This window comes from Ictalurus furcatus, chromosome 29, assembly GCF_023375685.1.
Source record: "Ictalurus furcatus strain D&B chromosome 29, Billie_1.0, whole genome shotgun sequence".
NCBI classification, from domain to species: Eukaryota; Metazoa; Chordata; class Actinopteri; order Siluriformes; family Ictaluridae; genus Ictalurus; species Ictalurus furcatus.
The window spans coordinates 2,066,688-2,094,236 of record NC_071283.1 but is presented as its reverse complement, the minus strand read 5'-3'; the positions used below and the strand labels follow the sequence as shown (position 1 = coordinate 2,094,236).

At 42.0% G+C, this 27,549-nt stretch overlaps 1 protein-coding gene across 11 annotated transcripts; it reads left to right on the top strand.

Annotated features, from left to right (window-relative positions):
• The first annotated feature begins 8,634 nt into the window (after positions 1-8,634).
• On the top strand, positions 8,635-26,375 carry klf3 (Kruppel-like factor 3 (basic)). Of its 11 annotated transcripts, none has more exons than XM_053619633.1 (9): positions 8,635-8,799; positions 9,594-9,619; positions 9,699-9,758; positions 15,381-15,441; positions 17,445-17,792; positions 18,663-18,834; positions 19,497-19,602; positions 22,683-22,834; positions 22,950-26,375. In XM_053619633.1, exons 3-9 carry the CDS (start codon positions 9,730-9,732, stop codon positions 23,129-23,131), a joined length of 1,050 nt encoding a protein of 349 aa, XP_053475608.1. In that variant the 5' UTR covers positions 8,635-8,799; positions 9,594-9,619; positions 9,699-9,729; the 3' UTR covers positions 23,132-26,375. The 11 variants fall into 11 exon arrangements, 10 of the variants coding, with proteins under 10 accessions (XP_053475608.1, XP_053475609.1, XP_053475612.1 ...); XM_053619634.1 differs by having other exon boundaries at positions 9,699-12,202; XM_053619637.1 differs by lacking the exon at positions 9,699-9,758.
• The last annotated feature ends 1,174 nt before the right edge of the window (positions 26,376-27,549 follow it).

Sequence of the window (27,549 nt, the reverse complement as noted above, 5' to 3'; positions counted from 1 at the left end):
TGTACCCGAATCCAAGGCGAGTTTATTTTTAAAGTTTAGAAGGTGGGGGGAAAAAACATGCTACGCGGTTATAGAAAGCGTCCCGATGTTCTATTTTAATGCGACGTGACCAAGCGACACGTTTCGTCCTGCTACCGTACGTGTCGTTTGTACACTTCATTACAAGATTAGATAAGACTTTATTGATTTCTGGAGATACTTAACCGGGCATACCAGAGCCGCTGGGACAGATTGCGAAACACGATACGTGAACCGTGCGATATATATATATCTACACACGAGGATATTTGTACAGCTGTGTAACAAAAAAAAACAATACATGGAGCGTGCACAAAGTTCACCGAATCTATCTGATCGGCGAAGACATGTCTGCTTCAGTGGAGAACCGCGCTGTTGTCGTGGTTCTCCTCGTGGCTGTGTGGGTTTCCTCCAGGTTCCCCTCAGCTTTCGAAAACATGTCGCCGGATCGACGCCGCCAAAACGCCACAAGGTGTAAAGAAGGACGAAGAATAAAAACTTTTATAAAGCTGCGTCGGATAGGCGTTTACGTCCGTGACTCTGGAGTCGCTCGTCACAGAAGAATCTTCTGATTTGAAGACTTGAAGGCTGAAGGACGGAAAGAAGGTCGCTCGAGACGTCTGGAGAACGGCGTTCGGACGGCGTTGGGTCGGGCGAGCGGGTCGCCGGACGATTCGTGGTCACAGGGCATACGTTCTGTCCTCTGCCGCTCGGAGAGACACTAACCAGTCGTGGTTGATCTATGAGCTTGAGGATGCGGAAGAGGGCCGATAGCTCTGCGGCGTTTGTTGTGTGAAGAGCTAGATAGTGGGACGGGATTTGGTAAAATCACGTCAGTGCTGGACGTGTTCCGAGAATACGTTTTCACCATCAGACCAGAAACCAAAGTGGACCAAGACGGCGTACTTCTACTCTCTACCTCCTCCTCCTCCTCCGACTGAAACGTCCACGCATCCTCCAGACATCCATCTGAGACAGGAGTACGGCTGGTGATGACCACGAATCGCCCGACCCAACACCGTCCAAACGCCGTTCTCCAGACGTCTCGAGTGACCTCCTTTCTGTCCTTCAGCCTTCAAGTCTGCGTAAGACGTCTACGCTACGCAAGCCCCTGGAATGGAAAGTTATAACGTTTGATCTACTTTGACTTTATTGAGGGTGAGAACTTTTACGGCTCTGTTTATTTAATAAATAGAATTGACCAGATAAAACATTATAATTCCAAAGTCTCGGTCTAGAGATAGCACCGAATGCGTTCCGTCATGACTTTATGAGGTGACTTCATGGTCATTATCATGGAGCGGAGCGGTGATATATCTGACCTTTGATCTCAGTCTTAAACTGGATTTACAGCTAACGGTGCCGGTTAACCATACGTCCGGACGTTCTTTATATGGGGCAATGAGACATAAATGCGAAAGGAATGTGGAGACGGCAATATTCTGACCTGGAAAATATTTTTTCAATGCATCGACCGTGTGTTCACGTGAAGAGAATAAAAACGCTGGGCCGTGTGTTACGTGAGCGCTCGCGAATGGAACCAATAGTGCTACGTGGGGTTTTTTAATCTTTATGTACAGTGCGTTAGCAGTAAGCGGGTGTTAAAAGATAACGGGTTGTAAATGAGGACAAATACAGACACGATTAGTTGGGGGTTTTTTCGTTCACGCCTTCATCCTCAGTTACCGCCTGGTCAGGGTTGTAGGGGTTTAAATTGGGTTGTTTAGATTTTGCGAAACACAAGCAACGAAAGTTCTCGAGCTGGAGGTTGAGGAACTATCCGAGACAGAATTCACACACTATGCGGACACTTCTACAGTACCTTTACGTGGTATGTACGGTGATTCTAGGTATAGGCATAGTGATTAAAGTTGTTATATTTAGGCCACGCCCACTCGCGGTTTAAACCTGAATACGGATGCCTCGCGTTAAACGCGTAATTATCGGTTACAGGTGCAATCAAAATGGTCGTCAGGACTGACCGACTTTCAGATGTTTGGGTTTTTTTGTTTTTTTTTGCAGGCCAGGTTCCTGTCCATGTTTCACACACCCGCTGATAAGTTAATAAGCGCGCTCGTATTCGTCAGCAATGACGGATGTTTATCGTCCCTCCGTTTGCATCTCCTTTCATAACGGGTGCTTTCCAGGATCGACCCGCCGTCGTTAGACGCACGTTGACATTAATCGAGAGCAATGCAAGCTAATCGCTTGTAAATCTATGACTTCACTCTGCGAGACCCAGCGCCGGGTTATCGTTTGCGCAGGTATGCGAGTGTGATGTCGTGTCAGATGTGACGTCTGAGTATTACCTCGAGGTTTTTCCGCCACGACGCGCACAAGCGGATTTGGTGACACGTGCGGCGAGGGCGTAGCGCGTTCCTGAGGATTATCAGGAGAGCTGATGTCGACTGGCTTCCGAGAGCACCGTTTTGTTTTTAAGCCGGTTTTCATTCCACGTCGTACACGTTTTTTTTTTCCCCGTGATTACGAAACCAGTCTAGCGTGTACACAATAAAGAATTGTAATGCCACCCACGTGTCGTTATCTACGGCTTACGCTCTTATCTGATCCACATATACACTTATCGGAAAATCTGAAGAAATCTAACTGCTGCTACCGCCGAGAAGGTCTTCTCTAAAATGCGCACGTGAATCACAGCATCACGGTCTTCGGTTCAAGGGACAGCCTCCGGATCTGTTCGTGACCTTCGCATCAGCACCTCTCCATATAAGAAGAATCGACGCGTCCGGACGGAGCACCGGTGTCCCACAGGGCTACGTGCCGAGTCCGCTATTTTTTCTCTTTCTTCACCTACAACTGTACGCCTGTGCATGGTTCTAACACCGTTATCGAGTTCAGAGACGATCCCAAACTAATCAGCGATACCTTGCGATGGATCGGCATCCCATCCACAAAAAGGCTACAAATTCCCTATTTAAAAAAAAAACCATCTGAAATTATTTTTTTTTTTTTTGCTAAAATGGCAAAATAATAATAATAAATAAATAAATAACAGATAATAATAATAAAATATTATGAAATAAAATTACAAATACAGAAAATATGCAACTCCCCTGACCTTCGCTAAGGCAAAATCATTGATCATGAATAAAAAAAAAAAAAGTTTTATCAAAGTTGATATTTTAGCGTTGTTTGATGTTGTAAAAACAAAAAATCCACGGATTATATAAATCTAAAAAAAGGGCTGATGTTAAAGAGAGAGACTCTGTCCTGGCCGTCTTTAAGGCGAATCCGATAAAGAAGGAACGGAATAAATGTAAACGGCGTCACGCGGCGAGGGGGCGAGCGAGTTTAACTGCACGTTATGCGTTTTCAACGACTTTCCGCATCGGCTATTGTCAGAACGTGTTGTTCGGGATTAGAGGAGGGGGATGGAAGGGGCGGGGCGGTAGGTGTGTGAGGCGTGGCAAGCGACAACCAATTAGCAGCATCTTTAAACTGTGAAGAACCGGCTCGGCGAGAGTGCGTCGGCCTATGGTAGACTCTATAGTAGACTCTATAGTAGACTCTATAGTAGAACTATTGGCACCCTTCAACAGAACGCGTTACCAACCACTGTACGAAATGAACACCGTGATCGTTTCATGAGAACAGATCTCCACACAAAAAATGTGGGGAGCGAAATTATTGGCACCCCAAAGAATGTTTCAAAATTCCTATTAATTCCTAATTCAGATAGAGATATCTTTATTTAAGATGAAGTGTGTGTGTGTGTGTGTGTGTGTGTGTGTGTGTGTAAGGTTTTTTTTTTTTTTTTGACAGTAAGCACCAAGCCGTCCCTGCTGTAAAAAAAAACCCCCCAATAGAAACCCTCTCAGAATTTGTAATGGTTTTAATGGGAATTGTATTGGTTTTAACAGAAACTGTAACGGTCCCTGTGGGTCTCTACTGGTAAGTTGTTGCCTTCTATTGATGGCATGTTATGTCTAGTGGTAATGGTTTTAATGGTTAGCTTATAGTTTGTAATGGTATTTGTAATGGAAGCCATTAGAATTTCTGTAATGGTTTCTATTGTTGTTTTCTTCTTCAGTAGGTCTTATGGGCGGAGTTGCTAAATGAAATTGTTCAAATATTTTGGAGCTTTTTGAGTGTCGGATCGGATCGGACACTTCCTCGTCGGTGTTTTCTCTTCCTGGTCTTGTCTCCGCCCCTCGTGGTGTGTGATTTGTTTAATTTCTTCGCTGTTTCCATGTGTTTTGAGTTTAGCCTTTGTTTTTGATCTTATTTCTACCCTAGGGTGTGTTTATGTCTTCGCAAAGTCTTGCCATCGTTATCATTTGCGTCTCTAAGCCTCGTTTACGATTACAGATGATCCTTTAATAATGCTCCCTGCTCGTGTTTCGACCATCGTTGCTATGACGATGATTTGTGGACTACGCCAGATAAACGTCTCGCTTTACGTGTCGTTTTATAAATATAGTTAACCGATGTGAAAAATGTACTAGTCTAATGTTCGCCGACTCGATTTAACATTACGTAACGATTCGTTCCGGTCCAGTAATCTGAGGGGGCGGGGCTTCCTGAGTGACTGTTAATATGGGAGAGATCAAAAGATTTACGCAGCTGTCAGTCATTCCAGATTCTCGTGCGGGATGAACACGATCGTTTGCCGCGTATCGAGCGATAACTCGTAGCAGCGGAGTCCGATGTTAAAATGTGTAAATGTTTCAGGTCGAGAGGAAGCTGCTTAACTGAAGATAATGTAAAGTAGAATAAATAAAGGGCTCTCTGCAGTCCTGGGGTTTGAACTTCTAACCTTCTGGTCACATGATAACAATATGGAAATCCCTCAAACGGCCATTCGTGCGTGATTACTTCAGATGAATAGAGTCCGAATGTTAAGTCACTGGCATGCAATTTGATAAGGTGCATGCATTCTTATGCAGGTGTGTGTGTGTGTGTGTGTGTGTGTGTGTGTTTTGCGGGCTGGTCTTTACCTGGAAGAGGCAATTGTATACAGCAAGCCAAACCCAACGCTGGAATTTACATTATAATCCCTGAAAACAACAAACACACACACACACACATACACACACACACACACACACACACACACACACACCTACCCACTCTGCTGCATACAGTACAGAGGTAATAACTCATTCTCTCTAAAATATGACTCTGATGTTGATCTTTCAACCTGAATCTCTCTCTCTCTCTCTCACTCAGTCTCTCTCTCACTCAGTCTCTCTCTCTCTCACTCAATCTCTCTCACTCAATCTCTCTCTCTCTCTCACTCAATCTCTCTCTCAATCTCTCTCTCTCTCTCAATCTCTCTCTCACTCAATCTCTCTCTCTCTCTCACTCAATCTCTCTCTCTCTCTCTCACTCAATCTCTAGCTCTCTCAATCTCTCTCTCTCTCAATCTCTCTCTCTCTCTCTCAATCTCTCTCTCTCTCAATCTCTAGCTCTCTCAATCTCTCTCTCAATCTCTCTCTCTCTCTCAATCTCTCTCTCTCTCAATCTCTAGCTCTCTCAATCTCTCTCTCACTCTCTCTCAATCTCTAGCTCTCTCAATCTCTCTCTCTCTCTCTCAATCTCTCTCTCTCTCAATCTCTAGCTCTCTCAATCTCTCTCTCTCAATCTCTCTCTCACTCTCTCTCAATCTCTAGCTCTCTCAATCTCTCTCACACTCTCTCTCAATCTCTAGCTCTCTCAATCTCACTCTCTCTGTCTCTCTCTCACACCAGGTGTGTGTCCATCCGTAACTCTCCTGTTACCTGAAAAAGGTTAGGTGTTGCCTGAAGATTGTGTTTTGGTCAGGATGAGACTGATGCATGGCCCAGTTTTTGGATGTTTTCTTTTCTTCTTACATATAAGTGACGTAAGGTTGAAGGACAAGTTGAAAAAAACAAACCCCAATGTAAACAAGAAAACATTATTATTATTATTATTATTATTATTATTATTATTATTATTATTATTATTATCATTATTCAAACTGAAAGGAAATTTCTTGCACTGCGGAGTAAAAATGTACGCAGCCCCGTCAACAATGACCTTTTTGTTCCTCACACAATGTGAAACTTATATTAATGAAAAGATTCACTTTAGTGCGAAAGTTTGCATCCCCCCGTAGTTTTCGAATTATTCATTTAGAAACTAATTTACTTATTAAAAAAAATACAACTATCCAGGCAACAGAAAATAAACTGAAAATATATTTTTTTTTCCCAAGAGTCATTCAGTTATTATTATTATTATTATTATTATTATTATTATTATTATTATTATATTTATTTTTTCCAGAGGATGTGAAAAAAGAAGTTATTAAGGCAATTTATTAGAGAACATCATGTTATTATTTATCATAAAAAGACCTTTTGAACTGAATATTGAACATTAACATTTTGTTTTAACGCGCCTACGTGCCGTGAAACCAAACTGTAAACGTTTTTCCTTCTTCGTTGTGCGATGTTTTCTTCACTTACGATGAGTTTTAATAAGGAACCTGAAACAGCAGCACTGTGTACACACTCCGCCGTTCAGAAGGTCTCGCTGGAGATGACGTCACATTCCTTTTGCTTATGTAAGTGCCTAATCCACATACACAGTATAATAAAGGATAATAACACACACACACACACACACACACGCACACACACACACACACACACGCACGCACGCACGGGTGTGCGATTTGTTTGAGTGCTACCAGGCAGGTCCACACCCTTTTGGCACTGTTCCTATTAAGCCAGAAAATGCATTGTGTAAGCATATATATGTAGCTGTGTGTGTGTGTGTGTGTGTGTGTGTGTGTGTGTGAGACAAACCAGTGAATGTATATGAAAAAGTTCAAAGAAAATTGCGTTGAAAGATATAAGTGCAGAGGGCGTGTGAGGTATGAGCGGGTGTGTTTACGTCTCTGGGTGCGTCTATATGTGCATGACTCTACTTGTCGCTAGTGTGTGTGTGTGTGTGTGTGTGTGTGTGAGATGTTGGAGATGACACAATATGGCATCACCTTTAGCATAAATCTTCACAAATGTTGTACAAAATGGATTTTATGCAGATAAGCGTCCGCTTCCGGAGACGACCAACAGCCTGGACGCGCCGCAGCGCTCGTCTCCGTGGAAGAGTGGTGAGGGGGAAAAAAAAGAAGAAGAAGAAGAAAAAAAAAAAGTGATATGTTTGCCCAGAGGCATGCTGGAGACTCGGCAAGCACGCAGGAAAAGGTTGTCCGCTCTGGATGATGAAGTTTTTGGCTTTACGTTTGACGAGAGCCCGTTCAGTGAAGCATGAGGGTGGTAGCATCGTGTTGCATCCTTCTGCCAAGGAGAATTAGCGTGCTTTATTATTAGGCTGTTTAGGGAGCTAGCTAGCTAAATCACTGGTCCATGTCGGATTTTTGGAAGTGTGGGAATATTTTCACGTTCTTTTTTTCCCGCCTCTCCATTTTTTTTAACCTTATTTCGCCCAAAATCTGTCTCGAAGCACCGCGACCCCACTCCTCACCCATTTCCGCCTCCGTCCTGACGCGCTTACCCGTGCGAGTCGCACCTCTCCACCTCTCCACAGACTCCCAGTGGAAGCTCGCAGGTGTGACTCGGGAACACTGTGAACTGCAGAGTGTAGGAATTTTCTCTCCCCCGCTTCGGTGAAACTAATTAAGGCCCCGGTGAATTACGCAGAAACGTCTTTGTGACCGAACAAGTCCACTTGCAGAGACCTGCGCGAGCTATAGGTATAATTCAACTTATTAAACGATTAGTGGACTGAGAAATGTTAGAAGAGAGGAGAGACAGACAGACAGAAATTGAGAGAGACAGACAGACAGAGAGACCGACATTGAGAGGGAGAGAGACAGACAGAAACTAAGAGAGAGAGGGAGAGAGACACAGACAGACAGACAGAAAGTGATGGAGAGACAGACATTGAGAGAGGGAGGGAGAGGGAGAGAGACAGACAGAAATTGAGAGAGAGAGACAGAGAGGGAGAGAGACAGACAGACAGAAATTGAGAGAGAGAGCGAGAGAGAGACAGACAGGCATTGAGTGAGACAGACAGACAGAAAGTGAGAGAGAGACAGATAGACAGAAAGTGACGGAGAGACAGACATTGAGAAAGAGAGACAGACAGACAGAAAGTGAGGGAGAGACAGATAGACAGACATTGAGAGAGGGAGGGAGAGAGACAGACAGAGAGGGAGAGAGACAGACAGAAAGTGAGAGAGAGTCAGACAGAACATGAGAGAGAGTCAGATAGACAGACATTGGGAGAGAGAGAGAGACAGACAGAAAGTGAGAGAGACAGATAGACAGAAAGTGAGCGAGAGACAGACACACAGAAAGTGAGAGACAGACAGAGAGAGAGAGAGACAGAGAGAGGGAAAGAGAAACACAGACAGGCAGAGAGACAAAGAGAGGGAAAGAGAAACACAGACAGACAGACAGGCAGGCAGACAGACAGAGAGACAGAAAGTATCCACACCCTGTTCGCTTTATTTTTCTTTCCTTCCTTCCTGTCCGGGGAGAAGTGAAGAGACACACCCACCCCGCACCCACCCGTCCCACCCAGCTCCGCCCATCCCCCCACCACTACCCGCCCCTCGCCCCGTCCCTCCCCTCGCCCCGCCCATACCGTCATGTAGTGGAGAAGAGGAAAGTCGCAGCGCTTAGTGAAGTTTTTGATTTCATACTTCAGGACTTCAGGACAGTAATCCGGAGCTCGCTGTAACACAGCTCTTTCTCTTCCTCCTCCTTCTCTGCTTCTGGTTTATAAAAACACCGCCCAGGACCCGCGCCACACTTTCACCCGCATGTGAGTAACACTCTTACTCGTTTCTCAGAAACCTCTAACGACCTAGCTTTCATATATTTATATATATATATATAACTTCTTAACACTAGCGTCTCCGACGGAGGCGTGTACTATTAAAGCATTATCTTCAGACTTCTGACTGACCGGAAGCCTGAAATACTCAGCTTCTATACCACTGAGTTGTTTATTAGCTATTTTATTGATGTATATATTCATTTCTATTCTGTAGTATCGATTGGACAGTGTTGGGTCAGTGTAGTTACGGTGTTTTAGTTCTTAAACGTCGTTTAAAACCCTCAAAACTCCCCAATTTGCCAGGTTTATTAACTGACAATCCGCGCGCGCATGCTAGTTTTACTAGTTGTTGTTGTTGTTGTTGTTGTTGTTTAAGCGTTCTACTTTGTACGCGAGTGCGCGTGTTCACCCGTAACCATGGCGACCCGCGCGCGCGCACGCTGCCACTCCACGCGCTCGATTTGTACGCGCTGCTAAGTACGCTCGTGCGCTCTGAGTCCCAGTCAGGACTCAGAAAAGGGACTCAGTCAGTCAGAAATACTAATAAAAAGTAGTTTTTCTACTCTACTCGAACATTTTAAATACATTTATTTAAATAAATAAAGATAAATACGCCTTATTATTATTATTATTATTATTATTATTACATTATTATTATTATTACATTATTATCACATCGTATTGTAGGTTAACAAGTGTTAATAATTACTGTGTAATGTCAGCTCACACTGTTTGTGTTTGTGTTTGTGTGTTTGTGTGTGTGTGTGGGACTCATTTAGGAATATCTCAACAATCAGACAAGCAGGTTATACAACACGTTGCCACATTTAACATAGAATATTTTGCCAAATTTTAAGACAGTAAGACATCTGCTTTGGACGTAGACACGGGCCAGGTTCCGAAGCTGTCTGGAAGATGGACGTGTACAATCTGACAACCTTCACGTAAAAACACACGTTCACACTGTCTGTTATGGAGGAACAATGTTTTAGCCAAAACCGTAGGGTTTAAAATACGCAAAAATGTACCATCAGATGAGCAGTAATATTGTAAACCGCTGTAAAAATGTGTTTTTTTTTGTAACTGTTTATTTTCTTGTTAGTCACATTTATATCTATTGACCTATCACTTCATAAATGCTAAATATATAAATATATAATAAACATATTTGCCTATTGGTAGCGATCATTTATTGATTGTGCGACGTGTAGCTTTGAAAACCACAAAAAAAAACAAAACAAACTTCGACGTAAAATTGTAAAATTCATGATTTATACTGCGTTGGTTTTTTTTTTAAAACATGGAAAATATTTATTTGTGAGATTGATTTGATTTAATTTAATTTTACAAATAAATCGTAGAAATGTTGATGGGGACTTTTTACAGCTCGTCTGACGGCTTTCGTCTCTCCGGTTACGTTTGTATAATCAGGTTAACGGTGTACTTTTACACTTTATCATAATGACCATAATCTGAAAGAAAGAAGAAAAAAAAACACGAACGTGACTGAAACCCTAAAGTTGTAGGCCAAAGTTTAACGGTGTCGTTCACCTCAGCTCGGTGTGTTATTGGATCTTTGTGTAAGAGTGTGAGTGTGTGTGTGTGTGTGTGTGTAGTAGTAGTAGTAGTAGTAGTAGTAGTAGTAATAGGGACGATCAATACGTAGCCAATATCGTGTGTTAATCGAAACCATTTTCTCACTACACAGTGAAGGGTCGTCAAACCAGGGATTAAAAAAAGAAATTTTGTTTAAAAAATCCCTTTTCGAATCATTTTCTTCATGTTTTAGGTTGTAGTCTTGTTGCGCGATGTACTCCGCTTTAAGTGTTTACACATTTCGGAATTCTGTTTGTTTGCAAATGAGTTGTGAAATAGATGTCGTCGTCGTGGGTGTTTGTTTTATTTTGGCGTTAAAGAAAACAAACATGGGGGGCACAAAGTTTTGCAGTGGAACGGAAAATTTGGGAAAGTGAAAGGAACGGAAACTCGAGTCTGTTTTATTATTAATCTGTGAATGATGTTGGTGTTATACACACACAGACACCTGGAGATGTTCGATAGCATGTGGATAACCATAACGAGTATACTGCACGTGTGTGTGTGTGTGTGTGTGTGTGTGTGTGTGTGTGTGTGTGTGTGTGTGTGGTGAGTGTTACCTGGAACATTAGGTGCTTTATAACTCAACAGAACTATTGGGATTGTTCTCTGTGTGTGTGTATGTGTGTGTGTGTGTGTGTGTGTGTGTGTGTGTGTGTGTGTGTGTGTGGGTCAGTGAGGCTGCCGTGTCCGAGGTCTTTTGTTTCAAGGCTCAGTCTTGCGTCATGCATTCCATCTGGCACACTGAACCGAACCTCTTTTCCTGTTTCCAGAGTGTGAGGGGAGCACACACACACACACACACACACACACACACACACATATACACACACGCACACACACATACACACACACACGCGCATACACATACATGCAAACACAAACATGCCCAGATAATCCAGCCACTCAAACATCTCTCTCAATGACTGCTGAACACACACACACACACACACACACACACACACACACACACACACACAGAGAACTGACACTGTCACTTCCAGTGAAGGAGGCGTGTCCTGTGTTATTCAGTATCTGTCAGTCACAGAGAAGGAGACGTGGCCTGTGTTATTCTGTATCTATTAATCACGGAGAAGGAGGCGTGGCCTGTGTTATTCTGTATCTATTAATCACGGAGAAGGAGGCGTGGCCTGTGTTATTCAGTATCTGTCAGTCACAGAGAAGGAGGCGTGGCCTGTGTTATTCTGTATCTATTAATCACGGAGAAGGAGGCGTGGCCTGTGTTATTCTGTATCTATTAATCACGGAGAAGGAGGCGTGGCCTGTGTTATTCTGTATCTATTAATCACGGAGAAGGAGGCGTGTCCTGTGTTATTCTGTATCTATTAATCACGGAGAAGGAGGCGTGGCCTGTGTTATTCTGTATCTATTAATCACGGAGAAGGAGGCGTGTCCTGTGTTATTCTGTATCTATTAATCACGGAGAAGGAGGCGTGGCCTGTGTTATTCTGTATCTATTAATCACGGAGAAGGAGGCGTGGCCTGTGTATTTTTGTTCTGTAACTTATTTGTGTTCTAAATGTTGTAATCTTTAGAGAATGTGTACGTACATTCCTCACAGTAACACGGTGTGAGAAACACACCCATATCTCACACACACGCACACACACACACACACACACACACACACACACACACACACACACACAGTGTGGATATTGACATTATGCTGAGCGGCGTAACCATTTTCCTCATGGCCTTGTTACACGTCGTTAGGCGTGCCGTTATCAGCAGGATGAAGCAGCGTGACAGGGACTTTCCTCATGGGCAGGTCTGTGTGTGTGTGTGTGTGCGTGTGTAGCGCCTGGTGTGTGGTTTTTAAAAGTGTAAGTGATATGGCATCATTGTATTTTACAGAGGAGGAAGTGAGGGATAATAAAAAAGAGGAGATGAAGAAAGATGGTGAGAAACAGAAGTGACACGGGGACAGAACGCAGAGAGAGAGAGAGAGAAGGAAGAGAGATAGGGCATAAAGAAAGTAAAGGACAGAGACAGGGAAAGAAATAAAGTGAGGGAGGCTGAGATAAAGCGTGATGGGGAATGGGAAAAAGGTAAGGAAAGAGGGATGAAGGGGAAAAAAGAGGGAAAAGACGAGGGCAATGAGGATGAGCGACAAATGGGACAAAGAGAGAGGAACAGGAAAAGATGGACAAAGCAAGAGTTAAGTGGAGAAGTGGACAGAGAGGCGGGAAGAAAGGAGGGATAAAAAATAGACGGAGAGAAAGAAGAAATTGAGAGGGAGGAAGAGAGACCGGTGAAAAACGACAGTGAAGAAGTCAAAGGTGGGAGAACAAGGTTGAACAAAAGAGGTGTAGAAAGAAAGAAAAAGAAGAGAGAAAGGTTAAGGAGAGAGAGAGAGGAGTGTGGTAAGTGGTTTGTTAGAGCAGCGCACGCACACACACACACACACACACACACACACACACACACACACACACAGCAGACGAGGGGATTTACATTGTTCGAGGTCAAAGGTCACATTCACTGGTTGTGTTTTTCAGTCAGAGAGAGGAGGAGAATAAAAGGTCAGAGGTCAAATACATATTCACTGTCAGACCTGAAGAGTTTTAAAGGGGAGCGAGAGAGAGAGAGGGAGAGAGAGAGAGGTACAAACAAAGGTTAAAGGTCACATTCACGGTCAGTGCTTCAGGATATTTCGCAGAAAGAACGAAAGAAGAAATGAACACAGACCGAAAGAGAAGAATGGAGCGGGAAAGCACGCGGAGAAACATACAAGATGAAGGAAAGAGTAAAATAAAGAGTGTGTGTGTGTGTGTGTGTGTGTGTGTGTGTGTGTGTGTGCGCGCCCGTGTGTTTCACTCGCACGTCTCCGCTGTTATAACAGTTATTTCTGTTTTCATGGAATTGCTCCACTGTTTGTTGCTCAAATTATGTGATGTGTGAAGTCATATACAGTGTGTGTGTGTGTGTGTGTGTGTGTGTGTGTGTGTGTGTGTGTGTGTGTGTTATGGACGGTTAACCCTCAGCTGACCCTGAACCATGTAGCTGGAGAGGGAGTGGCTGCTGTTTCACAAGCAGTGAGTGTGTGTGTGTTTGTGTGTGTGTGTGTGTGTGTGTGTGTGTAGTAACATCAGGTGTGGTCTCACACTTGCCGTTTCCATGCAACCTCACCCTAGTGCTGCTTCCTGTGGGTCACACACACACACACACACACACACACACACACACAGAGTGTGAATAAATAAGTGCTCTAAAACTCCACATAGTTAGAGATCTTACAGTGCAACTTTTTTCTTTTTTTAATGGTAAGGCGTGAATGAACGTACGGTTACGTCACTCGCTTAACAGCTACGATTGGATGTAAAACATCGTAAATATTTAACGCACAGCGCATCATCAGCGTGATATTTCCCCTTCTCCAACTGTCTACGTTATCTTTATTCGTCGAATGCTGATATTCCTACGTTATCTTTATTAGTCGAATGCTGATATTCCTACGTTATCTTTATTAGTCGAATGCTGATATTCCTACGTTATCTTTATTAGTCGAATGCTGATATTCCTACGTTATCTTTATTAGTCGAATGCTGATATTCCTACGTTATCTTTATTAGTCGAATGCTGATATTCCTACGTTATCTTTATTAGTCGAATGCTGATATTCCTACGTTATCTTTATTAGTCGAATGCTGATATTCCTACGTTATCTTTATTAGTCGAATGCTGATATTCCTACGTTATCTTTATTAGTCGAATGCTGATATTCCTACGTTATCTTTATTAGTCGAATGCTGATATTCCTACGTTATCTTTATTAGTCGAATGCTGATATTCCTACGTTATCTTTATTAGTCGAATGCTGATATTCCTACGTTATCTTTATTAGTCGAATGCTGATATTCCTACGTTATTTATATTAGTCGAATGCTGATATTCCTACGTTATCTTTATTAGTCGAATGCTGATATTCCTACGTTATCTTTATTAGTCGAATGCTGATATTCACGTTATCTTTATTAGTCGAAAAAAATTGTCTTTATTTTTTAACCTTTTGATCTTTAGTTCGAAACATTCACAAAAACACTCTGGATATCTGAATACTCTCATGGATATCAAACAATTGCAAACAAAACAGGTTTATCCAAAAAAAAAAATTCAAATCTTTTGTTAATTATAGGTGTGCAACAATTATTGGCACCCCTATGAATTCAAATGAGAAAAATATATTTGAAGTACATTCCCATTGATATTTTGCAATTTTTTTTTTTTTAGGAACAGGAAATTGTTCAACCATGACTTCCTGTTTCACAGGGGTATAAATATGAGGAAACACACAGACCAAATTCCCTTAGTCATCCATAACACTGGGTAAGAGCGAGGAATATAGCTGTGATGTGCAGCAAAAGGTTGTTGAGCTTCACACAATGGGGCGTGTCTATAAGGAAATAGCACAAGCGTTGAAAACGCCCATTTCACCATCAGGGCAGTAATTAAGACGTTCCAGTCGACTGGGATTGTTATGAATCGACCTCACAGCCTTCTTTGCTCATATTTACCTAGAGTACTGATATTAATGGAGGGCCCTGTATATCACGCTGTATTACAGTGGAGCTCATCCACGGCAACCGTAACGGGACAAATACTAACCAGGTTATGCCATTTTTCTCTAAACAGATGCTTTCTTGTCGGATTATTCAAAGTGAGCGGTTTGGCTCTGTTTGTGTGTGTGTGTGTGTGTGAGAGAGAGGATTCTGTAATGTTGGGTGGATCTGCCTCAAAACATAAGTAATGACACTTTTCACGATCCGCCTTTTCTTCCTCTGAGGCACAGAGTTAACACCATGCTCTCCATCACATCCTGTCATGCTGTCACTTCTTTGTTGGTTCAGTGTGTGTGTGTGTGTGTGTGTGTGTGTGTGTGTTGTATATGTGTCTCGCAAGTCGTTTACTGATCCTCTCTCTTTTTTATTTTTTTGTTCGTCTTCCAGAATTCCAGTGGGAGCAGCCATGCTCATGTATGACTATCCGGTGAAGGCAGACAGGGAGACGGTGTGTACTAAGACTTGCTCAACATACTGTACACACACACACACACACACACACACACACACACACTCTCAGACAAACACACACACACGTGTACGGAGTCTTGCATCATAATGGACAAAATGATCCTAATCACACTCATTTCCTGCAGTATTAAAAACGACCGTTATTAATCGCGCGCATGCTTGCGGTGCATTGTGGGATATCACGAGCGCGCCGGATGTTTTTTCACTCTCTACTCTATAATCTAATAATCTAATCCTACTTCCTGTTTCCTATGTTTTATATATATATATATATACTCACTCGCATGTATTACATGCACTCTGTCCCCTTGCAATGCATTGTGGGATTTCCTAGTCTCCATTACGTCATCGCACAGTACGTGAACGCACACACGGTAAATCCCCGACTGCGAGAACAGGGTGCGGTGTCCGACATGTGTAGGATATCCACGACGCGCGGACGTACGGAACAGGAAGCGTGGAGCAGGACGCCATTTTAGACCTGGAATACGTCCTTAGAAGCGACTACAAAATGGCGTCCGGCTCCGTGCTCCCTTTTGGAAGGGACTCTTGGAAAAACAGCGTTCGCTGAACAGAACACAGCGAAATAGGGCGTTTCGGACGTATATAAGGTTAAAAAGAAAAAGAAATTAAATATATGTGCAAAGAAAACATGAGGTTAAAAAGTATAGACTGCTTTTTTTTTTTTAAAAAAATAAATAAATAAATAAAATAAATACAATAATTCTAAGAACTTCAGAATAATGAAATAAAAACAAATGCCGCCCCAAACTAGCGAATAAATAAATAAATAAATAAATAAAAGTCACGGCTGATTCGAACCGATTCGATTCAGGAAGCTAAAACCGAATCCGTGTTCCGTTCTGTAATAAATAGCAGCAGTGAGTCTCGAAAATAACAGCGAGTTCTTAAAAACATCCATCACCACGTAATACGTTTTCAGATCAAATACGCGGCGTTAATAAAACATTCTGCCGGAGTTTGCGTAAGCGCTAGGAAAAACAAAAGAGCGCCGAGGGGAAATATCCGCCACGCCGCGACACCTGAAGTAGAAACGCAGCTCTGTAACGTAATCATAACATCAAAAAGCATCCGTCGGATTCCGTGAGACGTGCCACCATCCATCACCTTCATGACTCAAGGTTTCTCATGATTTATACGGTTTTTTCTTTGCTCGAGTGGTGATTAAGAAGGCGCTGCGTGTTTTTTAACGCCTGGATTACAGGGCGTGTGTGGTATCGGGTTTATCTCGCCTTCCTGTTGCTCGACTGGCTCGGCGGGACGAATTTACCCGGGAAAAAAAAACAAAACAAAAAAATAGCCCTCATGTTTCCTCTCACAAAAACTGCCGGCCTGGCGATCAGCCAATCACACGCCAGAGTTTTGTGTGTGTGTGTGTGTGTGTGGGCACACATCCGTGGTCCTGTTTTTGTGCGTTGGAGGAAGAAAACCGTATTTGCTTCTTTGTTGTTAAACTGAACAGCGACTTTTTTTTTTTTGTTGCTGGGAAGTATCTTCGTTGTATCGCCTGCATCATACGTAACGTACGTTTTGGTTTAAATAAACGTAAATAGATTACGCCACGTTACGCGTTTGTACCTCTGATTACGTAAATATACTTTAACAAAAAAAGAAACGGAATAAAATGAAAATTCCGAAATGATGTTTGTGATTTTCACACTGTTCTAACATTACTGTACTGCGTCCTTGTGTGTGTGTGTGTGTGTGTGTGTGTGTGTGTGTGTGTGTGTGTGTGTTCAGATGGACGTACGTTCCTTTCTCATTAGGTGAGGCTTTTTAAGGGGCCTGTGAGTTAGCCTTGGCGCTGACTCACTCGAGCAAATTCAGAAAAGCAGTTTTTCATCATCTGTCTCCTGAGTACACAGCTGCCTCTAGAAGTGTGTGTGTGTGTGTGTGAGAGAGAGAGAGCGCTTGGGGATATTTACTTTCTCTCCGCCCCCCCCCTGTGTGTTATTTCAGGGTTGCCCATCCTTGGTGAAGTCTCAGGCCAAAACGTACAGCGCCATGTTCTCCATTGGTCCTCACCCCTCTCATTTCTGCTACGGTCCTCACTACGCGCCGTATCACAGCCCCACACACACTCACACACACACCCCTCCTCACGGCCCCGACGCCCCCACACACGCGCAGCTGGAGCCCGTGGACCTGTCTCTCAGCAAGAAGTCCTCGCCTCCTCCGCCGTCCTCGTCCTCCTCGCCGTCTTCGTCGTCACCGTCGCCGTACTCCTCGTCCAGAGCCACGCCCCCATCCCCGTACGAGCGCATCGGCCGTTCTGACTCCGCCTCCATGACGCTGTCCTTCCCCACCGTGAGTTCTGTAAAATAACGCCTTTACTATAAATACCGTTCGTATATATATATATATATATATATATATATATATATATATATTTCATTTTGTATGTTATATTATTCGTATATTTATTATATTATATATTGTGTTTTTAAAAAAAAAATTTTATAATTTGTGTTTATATTTTGCACCTGTATATACACGGGTCCAAAGCGAGTCGTGTCTCTTTTTACGTTTTCTTTTTTGTAGGAAATAATTAAGTGGGAAAAAAAATATAAATAATATTAACATTAAAAATAACTTCAAATGTTTAACCTTTTATTCTCTATGGCATATTTATCAAACTAAATTATATTATATATATATATATGACCCATATACACACTATACAACTACTATATTATTTAATTATAATAAACATTATATGTATAATACAATTAACATATTATAAATGAAGTGTTAATTACAATGCTAGTGTGTGTGTGTGTGTGTATATATATATATATATATATATATAGCATATTATCATATTTACTTTTATATTGAATGTAATTTAATATTAAGTGAATTTAAATGAATTACATTTAACGATAACAACACTGCAGTAATTTGATGCAAAACATAATCACCGTTACGAATTTAAAATAATAATTTAAATACAGTTATGCAATTCTAATGAATCATTTATAAACGATTGTTTATGTTATTATAGATTATTAATATATTTAATTAATATATGATGTTTTTCAATATAGTATTTATCTGTTAAGGAATATTTCAGATTATTATTGTAGTGCTTATGGAATTGATGAAGCAGAGTGGAGTTCTCCAGTCCAATTAAATGTGTGTGTGTGTGTGTGTGTGTGTGTGTGTGTGTGTGTCCAGTTGGTGACTCCGTTGGTTTCAGCTCCCGGTCCAGGTCTCATCCCCGTTCTCTCCAGCATGATCCTGCCCTCCTGTACCATGCTGTATCCGCCCCACGTCCTGCCCTCGTCCGTCATGCTCTTCCCCAGCACCAACGACGACCAGAAGGGCGGAGCCTCCTCTCTCAAATCCGGTGAGTGGATTTACAGACTGGAAGGAAATTCAATTAGTCTCTCATATCAGTGTTACAGAGATCGTTCTAAGATATATATATATATATATATATATATATATATATATATATATATATATATATATATATATCTGGTCCTGTATAGCATGATCCTGCCCTCCTGGACCAAACATGTCATATGTGTGTGTTTGCACATAGTTAAGCATCTTTTGTATCATTTGCATTTACTGAGCCCCTCAAGCGTCGTTTGCGTTCCCTCTTGCTATCATATTTGCAGTTATTTCCCTCCGAGTCGTTTTCGTCATCACTGATCACCGATCCTCAAACGTACGTGACGGCAAGGGAATGCAAATGTATTAAAATAATAATAAGAAGAAGTAGCAGAAGAAGAAGATGAAAGAAACGTCATTTAGGGACTCGGGATGTATCGAGAGCAATCGTTAGAGCAGCTCGAGTAAAGATATAAGGATGAAATCATCAAGATATAATCCGACATATTCGTCAAAAATATTCTTACACCTGTTTCACAAAACGATTTCCTGTTGTACCGGGTTTCTGTCCGAACACGCCTGAGGTGATGTACATACGCATGTTTATTGTGTCTGTAAGACGCTTGAACGTCATCTGATGTTAAAGGCTAATCTCGCTGTGTTGTGTCTCAGACGGCGCCCAGGACCACCAGCCAATCAAATCCGAGCCTCACAGCAAGCGAGCTCCCAGCATGCACAGGCAGGAAATTCCATCGCCGCCCATGCCAAGCTATAACGAGTGAGTGGGACAGCGGTCCGTACGCACGCACACATACACATACACACGTACACTCCCGCATGCACACACCACACACACACACACACAATTTCATCACTTTCTACCACCATGGGGTTTGGTATGGAATAATGGGGGGTTTTGTGTGTGTGTGTGTGTGTGTGTGTGTGAGAGAGAGAGAGAAAGAATTCAGTCTCGACTTGTCCCCAGTGGTATTTATCCACATTCTCTCAGGTCACATTGATTGCCATGTTTTCAACACCGTACACCTGCTCATAAAAAATGCCCCCCCTACACACAGCGCCTTAGTCTGTCATTATGAAACACAAACACACACACAAACACACACCTGCGTGCACTTAGCGAGACGCGTGAAAATACAGTAAGGTGGAAAGGAAATGATTTATATAGTTCCAGTCGAACCCTTTCTCACGGAAATCATTTCTAATCATCTCCACCTTCTTTAGACGTTTTCATCGTGTAGAATTGAATGACGTGAATTTTCCGTTTCTCCAAACATCACTTCAGTTATTTTAAAAAAAACAACAACAAGAAGATTTATAACGTGTGGTAGTGCCAGGACCCAAAACAATAAAATAGAGTCTTTTTTTTTTTTTTTTTAAATTACATAAAATCAAAACAGTAAAATAGAATCATTTTTATAGAAAATATATATTTTATAAACAAAACAGCAGTTTTCTTGACAGATTTTACACGGTTAAAGCAAAGGAAAAAATATATAGTTTTTAAATATGTGAGGTGTTTTATGGGAGTCTGGCACAAAGAATTTTTTTATTTCATCTTTAAAATTGTAATAGATTTTATGTAGGATTTTTTGAATGTATTTATATATTTATATATATATATATATATATATATATATATATATATATATATATATATATATATATATATAATATTCTGGAGTCATGCTGCATTGATGATGAATAGTATTTTTCTAAAATATATTACAAAAGTGGAAATGTGGACATTTATTTATTTATTTATTTATTTATTTATTCGTTTATTGCCATCCGCTTAAGTGAAATGTATTTATCTCTAAATTGTCTCAATTACAATTTTTCTTTGCTTTTTTATTTTTAATTTTTATTTTATTTTTTTTATTTTAAAGTAAGTACCTGAATTATTAAAGCGCGTACAAGACGGTTTGGATTCCTCGCCGAGGTTTACGTTCGGACGTGCGCAAAACACACAAAAACGTATTCGGTCGATAACGCTCAAAGGGTCCGATCAAACCGGACTCGGACGCCTCGCTAACAAAACGACTCCACTGAAAACCCCGCCGTCGACGACAGGCAGTCAAAACGAAACCCGGACTCCTGACACGCTGCTGAGGACACACGTATGCGTGTGTGCGTGATTTATAAACCTGATTTTCTGCTGAAAGTAGTTGTGTAAGACTGCATCGGGGGGGAGATTAGTCACTGCGTTACACTTCCCTGGAAAAATCGCAGTACAGTATGTAACTCACGAGTCGCCCTCGTCGCCGCTGCTGGCACTCGGTCCTCGCTTCGATGATAGATGACTATAAATCCGTCATACCGACCTGGAGATTTAATCGTCACATGGTTAAGAGTCATGAAGACTTTCCTTTCAAGTTCAAAGGCTGTGCTTGAAAGACATTCGACTTCAAACGGTTTTTAAAGAAAAAAAGATTTTCTGTGAGATAACCGCAAGCACAGTGTGTGTGTGTGTGTGTGTGTGTGTGTGTGTGTGTGTGTGTGTACAGGAATTATTATCATTATTATCGTCTGTCAAAGCAAAATGAGCAGATAGGTTTGGAGAGAAAACAATAATAATAATAATAATAATAATAATAATAATATGTCATCACAACACGGTGTCGTGGATTATTTTCCCAGAACAGCACACCCCCAAAGTGTTTTTGTTACTGGTTTGTCGTTTGGTTTAACCTCCTGGCACTGAGGAAAATCCGAGTCCGTGCAGAATCCAATCACATGATCACATCTCTTGATAATCATGGTAATATGAGGGGGGAGGGGCTTTTTATTTTTGTTTGTTTAGTTAATTTGGCTTTTAGTCGTGTAATTCAACCGGTTCAACAACTGAACAACTCGCCTTCGGTTTGTTTCTTCCAGTCAGTAGCAAGGTTTATTCGACCCAAATCGTGTTTAGATTCAGTTCGTGTGTGTGTGTGTGTGTGTGTGTGTGTGTGTTTTCAGCACTGATAAAATCTCCCAGTGTGCACTTTGGCAGAGACACTGTGTCTCTGATTGTCCACATGTAGGTGGTGACTGTGTGTGTGTGTTTGAGTGTGAGTGTGATATCATCAGGCAAGCATGCTGACTCATGAGGGAAAAGAAAACACGAGCAGAAAAAGCAAAGCGCAGTGCTGAGAGAAGGGAGGAGCAGGAAGGTGGGACAGTAATGGTCTCCGTAGGGCGTCAGAACCACAAGAAACGCGAGAAAATGAGAGAGAGGGAGGACGAGGAAGATGAAAGGCCGAAGAGGGGACGCGAAATGAAGGAGAAGTTGGGGTGGGGCTGGGGGAGGGGGTGGGGGTGGGGGTGGGGGTGTCAGAAAGATAAAGAGAGAGGTGTAATTCCAGAATGTTTCAACTCAGTGGGCGGGGCTTAGAGCACCAGGGACTTTAAAACAGGTTTTACTTTAACGGGTGCCGTGTGATTGTTTGGTGACACTTTGTAATGTTACTCAGTCTGAACTCAGCAGCAGGTGTGAGAGAGGAACACAGCAGGGTTTCACGCTGTAATAAACCAGCGGGGAAGTTTCATGAGCTTCCTGCTGGTTATAGCAGCCTGCAGTGACACCTAGTGGCCAGAGACATTAACTACACCTCAAAACCATGGACTTATTATAACGGATGGATGGATGAGCAGACAGATAAGAGATAGTTGGATGGATGGACAGACGAGAGACGGCTGGATGGATAAACAGACAGATAAGAAATGGATGGAGGGATGGATGTATAGATAGATGGACAAGAATTGATGTGTAGAAAGGTAGAGATAGATGGATAGATGAGCTGATTATAATTTCTCTTTCTCTCTCTCTCTCTCTCTCTCTCTCTCTCTCTCTCTCAGGGCGAACAAACACTCAGTGATAGTACACGCCCCTAAAGCGGAGTCTCCCGACCCGTTGAAGAAGCGACGCATCCATCGCTGTGATTTTGGAGGCTGCAACAAAGTGTACACGAAGAGCTCACACCTCAAAGCCCACAGACGCACACACACAGGTATACACACACACACACACACACACACACACACACACATATATAGAAGTAAATACAGACATCAAACAGTTTATGGTTCACTAAGGAACCTCTTTTCCCTCACGTGTGTGTGTAGGAGAGAAGCCGTACAAGTGCTCGTGGGACGGCTGCACGTGGAAGTTTGCGCGTTCGGACGAGCTGACACGTCATTACCGCAAACACACCGGCTCGAAGCCGTTCAAGTGCTCGGACTGCGACCGCAGCTTCTCGCGCTCCGATCACCTCGCCCTGCACAGGAAGCGCCACCTGCTGGTGTGACGCCGAAACGCAGCGCCGATTCAGCCAGTGCACCTTCGAGACGCACTGCACTATTATTAACCGGGTGTAGGGGTGTTCAGCACGCAGTCACACGGACCGCACAGAGAAGACGTCCTGTCACCTCCGGGTCAAAACTATTTTTGCAAAATTGTTATATCGATACCTGAAGCTGTTTCGTATCGTCATATCACCCAGCCTGATTTTCAACACCACCCTTTACTGGACTCTAATGGGCACTTCCAAAGTACTTCTTTCTCTCTCTCTCTCTCGCTCTCTCTCTCTCTTTCTTTCGTCACATCTCTCACTCGCTTAAACACACAAACTCACACAGTTCTATTAGGCGCCCTCTGCTGGTCAAAGGGTGTATTGTGCTACCACACACACACACCGGGTTAATCCTGAATAATGTGAATTCTTTTTTTATTATTATTATAATTATATAAATATATATTAGTCAGGAAAATCTTGTAAGTCTTTAATTTTGTAACCAGTAAGTGTCACATGTGTAGGCAGGTTTTAATCAGTTTATTTGATGCTTTTCTTGTTCGTTTGGGTTAGTGTAACCACATTATTCATATTTTAAACGGTTTGCAATGCCATATTTTCTGGATTATAAGACACACATTTCCCCCTCTAACAGGTGATGAAATGTTTACGATTAATTACGAAGCTTCTTCTTTAAATAGTGTACACGTATACGGCGTTCCCGTACGGTCCGGAAAACCTAAAAATGCATCGAAGGCGAATACGCAGTGAGCATCGGTAGCTGTGTTTCCATCCAAGTCGCAAGTTTAACTTGTGCGGAAAAATCATGACTCCCGGGGGAAACTGGCGCACCTCGCTCGCCGCCATTTTTTGAAACTTTTTTCCTGAGCTGATTTCCGGATGACTTTTCCGACACGCGTCGAGGAATTCATTCGGTAAATACATTTCCATCGTAGTCTTCTTATCGAATTTTTTTAAATGTTAACTTTTTTTTATGCATGTTTTAGACATTCGTAGTCCAAATTTTGCATGTAAGTACATGGATGGAAACATAGCTACTGTTATGTCTGGAAGATTAAAAGCAACATCCACTAGAGGGCACTAGAGTCAAGTTGTCCATTTAGTGAGTTTTTTTGTCGTTGCCATATTTATTAAGCTCACAGACACCCGTAATTGGCTAGTGTCGCTGCGATCGACAGGCGACACAGACTGTGCCCGTCCCACCCAGACAGCACAGCCAGATTTGCTGTCATGTACTCCCACGATTCGACCTTGCCAACTCTGGACAACGCTTTTTTTTTTCTATTGCGCAACAGAGAAATTATTTCGCCTTAATACTCCAACCTGTTCAGAATAGCGTGCAAGTACGCGATTTGAGACACAGCCCTCGCTTTATCAGCCTGCTACTGCTATCACGTCGCGTCACGTTATACTGCCCCCTGCCATGCACGCCGGTATTGCATCACGCTCGGTCGTCCTGTAAATGTTTTTCCCCGATACGTCCGCAAGACGTACACGGCGTCCGTCTTGCGTACGCGTTCCGTACGCCTCAGCTTTCCAAATATATACATTAAAACGCTCTAAAATTCTACAGTTTTTTTTTTCTCGCTCAGAAGGGGTGTGTCTTCTACTCCAGGAAATACAGCGTAAGAAACAAATGCTCACAGCATCAACAGGCTCCCGTTGTCGTAGCACGTCTGTATATGATTTGATGTTTATTACGTAAGTACTATGTACTGTCTCAGAACTCTGTAATTGCACATTGAGTAACGACGTCGTTTTATGCAGTTGCAGGTATTTATGTAAGGAGCGCGTGTAAAGGTGCCGAAACGTTCGCGATGTCATCACGAGGGCGTTGCACCTGAGCTTGAGTGAAGCGCTCGTCCGGTGAATTTACTTCAATATCGTGATATGTAATATCGTCCTGGTTAGGAGCTCATCAGATCCTCAAACAAACGGTTAGCTGCTATGACGTAGCATGGAATTTCTAGCGATAGCGTTAGGTTAGAATGCGCGCTCGTGGATTTGGATGTACGTTCAGGGCTGTTGTGCGTTTAAGCAGTCCGGATTTCGTTCTAGGGCGATTGTATTTACACAGCTAAATGTGAATCATTTGAATAAAGAGGGGCATTATGGTAATGGAGTTCGATTTGGTTGTGGGGAACATCATTTTTCGTTGTCACTTTGCGTAACATAAAACACACAAGGACGTGTGTGTGTGTGTGTTACTATTATTATTTTTTTCTGTTGCGGTTTTGCAAAATTGCTTTTCTATATAAAGAACGTTATAAAGGATAATGTGCACTTTAAGCTCGTCATAATAAACATAATCAACCAGTTAGCAAAACAAAGCGCGATTTTTTTTCGTTCTCCTCCTTCTCCTTCTTAGCCATGCTAACGTTAGCGATAATGACGTGCACCTCGGCTGATTATTTGTGTTTCACTTTTGTACGTTTCACTCTTCCTTTAAAATTGTGACATCTCCTCATAGCTAGTGAAACGTTTGTGACAGATTAGCACTTCCCTTCAGATCTCATCACTGTTTTATAACCACCGGAGCGTATTTTAACGCCGAACACGTAGGCGATGATTTAGCCTGTGCTAATTAGCATTCTAGCTAGCAAACAGTCGAAGAAAGCTAGCTCCCTTTTCTCTAACACACAGAAAGGACATTGCTTTAGATTAGCCTTAACAACGTGCGCTAGAGCACTATGTCGCTAGCTGCTAATTACCCGATTAGCTAGCTGGCTATTCGCTAGCTATCCAAAGTAGTGACTTTGTTTTCTTTTTTCTTTTATTATTTTATTTTACATAGCACGCATTCTGAGTAAATCCTAATAGAATCCCTTCTCGCGTTTGGGACGCGCTTTTTAACTTGATGTATGGAGAACGAGGGACGAAAAACAGACTGAACGAGATGAAGAAAGGATGAAGTCACAACACACACACACACCTGAGAGAAACCCTATAGTGCACACTGTAATATATATTTTTTTTTAGGATTAATACAACTGAAAGGGAAATTAAAGGAATTTTATACGCATCGTGATCATTATATATTTTTAATCTGGACAAATATTATGCATTTCTGATGTGAAGATGTGAATCTTTATTTCTGGAATTTCTGTCCTTTTTTTTTTTTTGCTCTTCAAAAGGGAATCGTATATCAAGCTGTGAAAGAATATACGTATATGCTGTACAAGCTGATATTGTATTGTTTTAGATATGAAATGTATCGTTGAATAAACTTCTATCTGTGCATTGTTTTGGCATAAACGTTATTTCACTGTGAATTTATTTTCGGTTTAAAAAAAAGAAGCTCATACACGTTTGCTAACGATTACTCGCCTCGGTTTTAGTTCCCTAACAAGCGCGAGACGCTTAACGCTAGCAAAAACGATTAAACACCGAACACGTCGTGGGAATTTGTGTACGTTTCGTTTTAGCTAAAAAAAAAATTAAAAAGAATACACGGTATCTGGTGGCTGATTAGCGATACAGTGATAACGGTGGAAAACTAGCATAGCTAGCATAGTTTGTGGCGCCATCTTCCGCAGCTAGGGCAAATTTAACGGACGAAGTTTTCTTTACAGATCGGTGTCTCAGTGGTCCCTACGTCTGGACGGTTACTTAGAAATTTCCACGTGCTTCTACTGTCTATTTATCCAACGTTCAAACAGATGTATGGGATGTGCTGAATCATGCTAGCGCTCCCTCAGTAGCAGACTTTAATCACGATTCCTGAGGTAATGGTCATGGTGACTAACATACAATTTAAAGGACATGCTTATAGATCTGACCTAAAAATGTCAAAATGAACACATTTTAATACTAAAATCAGTGTTGTGCATTACTCAGCCCATTGTATGCTTCAGGTCTAATGCTAGCTGGATGGAAGGCTACAGCAGCTTTACCAACAACGGTCCGTTGATATTAGCAAAACGCTCAATCTACAGCGTGTCCAAAAAGTCAAGCGATGAGAGTAAAACTACATCTACTTACATTTTTATATTTTTATTTACAGCGTGTATGTTCTACATATTCACCCTGCGCATTTTCTCAGCCGCTGTATCCTGTTTTTGCAGGTTGACTGTAAAGAGTTGTGCTTAAAAACAAGTTAAATCAACTTTTCGGCCATTGCGCTGTATGTATTGTCCACGTCCTCCGAATCTAGTGAGGTTCGCAGATGTTATTTTGACGGGTAAATGTAATTTAGGTGGTTTTTGATTTTTAAAAAAAAACCCCTCCCCTGCTGAAAAAAACCCAATAGAATCCTTTGATAGAATCAGTAATGGTTTTAATGGTTATAATGGGAATTGCATTGATTTTAACGGAAACTGTAATGGTCCCTCTGGGTCTCTACTGGTAATCTGTTGCCTTCTGTTGGTGGCACGTTATATCTACCAAGGATCAATAATGGTAATGGTTTTAAT

What these genes read in the sequence shown, in the direction of transcription:
- klf3 (XM_053619631.1), top strand. Translation starts at nt 14,714, where the DNA reads ATGAGGAAACACACAGACCAAATTCCCTTAGTCATCCATAACACTGG. An exon ending in TGACGCTGTCCTTCCCCACC is followed by an intron (nt 17,793 to 18,662) that starts GTGAGTTCTGTA and finishes GTGTGTGTCCAG; the next exon opens with TTGGTGACTCCGTTGGTTTC. An exon ending in CCCATGCCAAGCTATAACGA is followed by an intron (nt 19,603 to 22,682) that starts GTGAGTGGGACA and finishes TCTCTCTCTCAG; the next exon opens with GGCGAACAAACACTCAGTGA.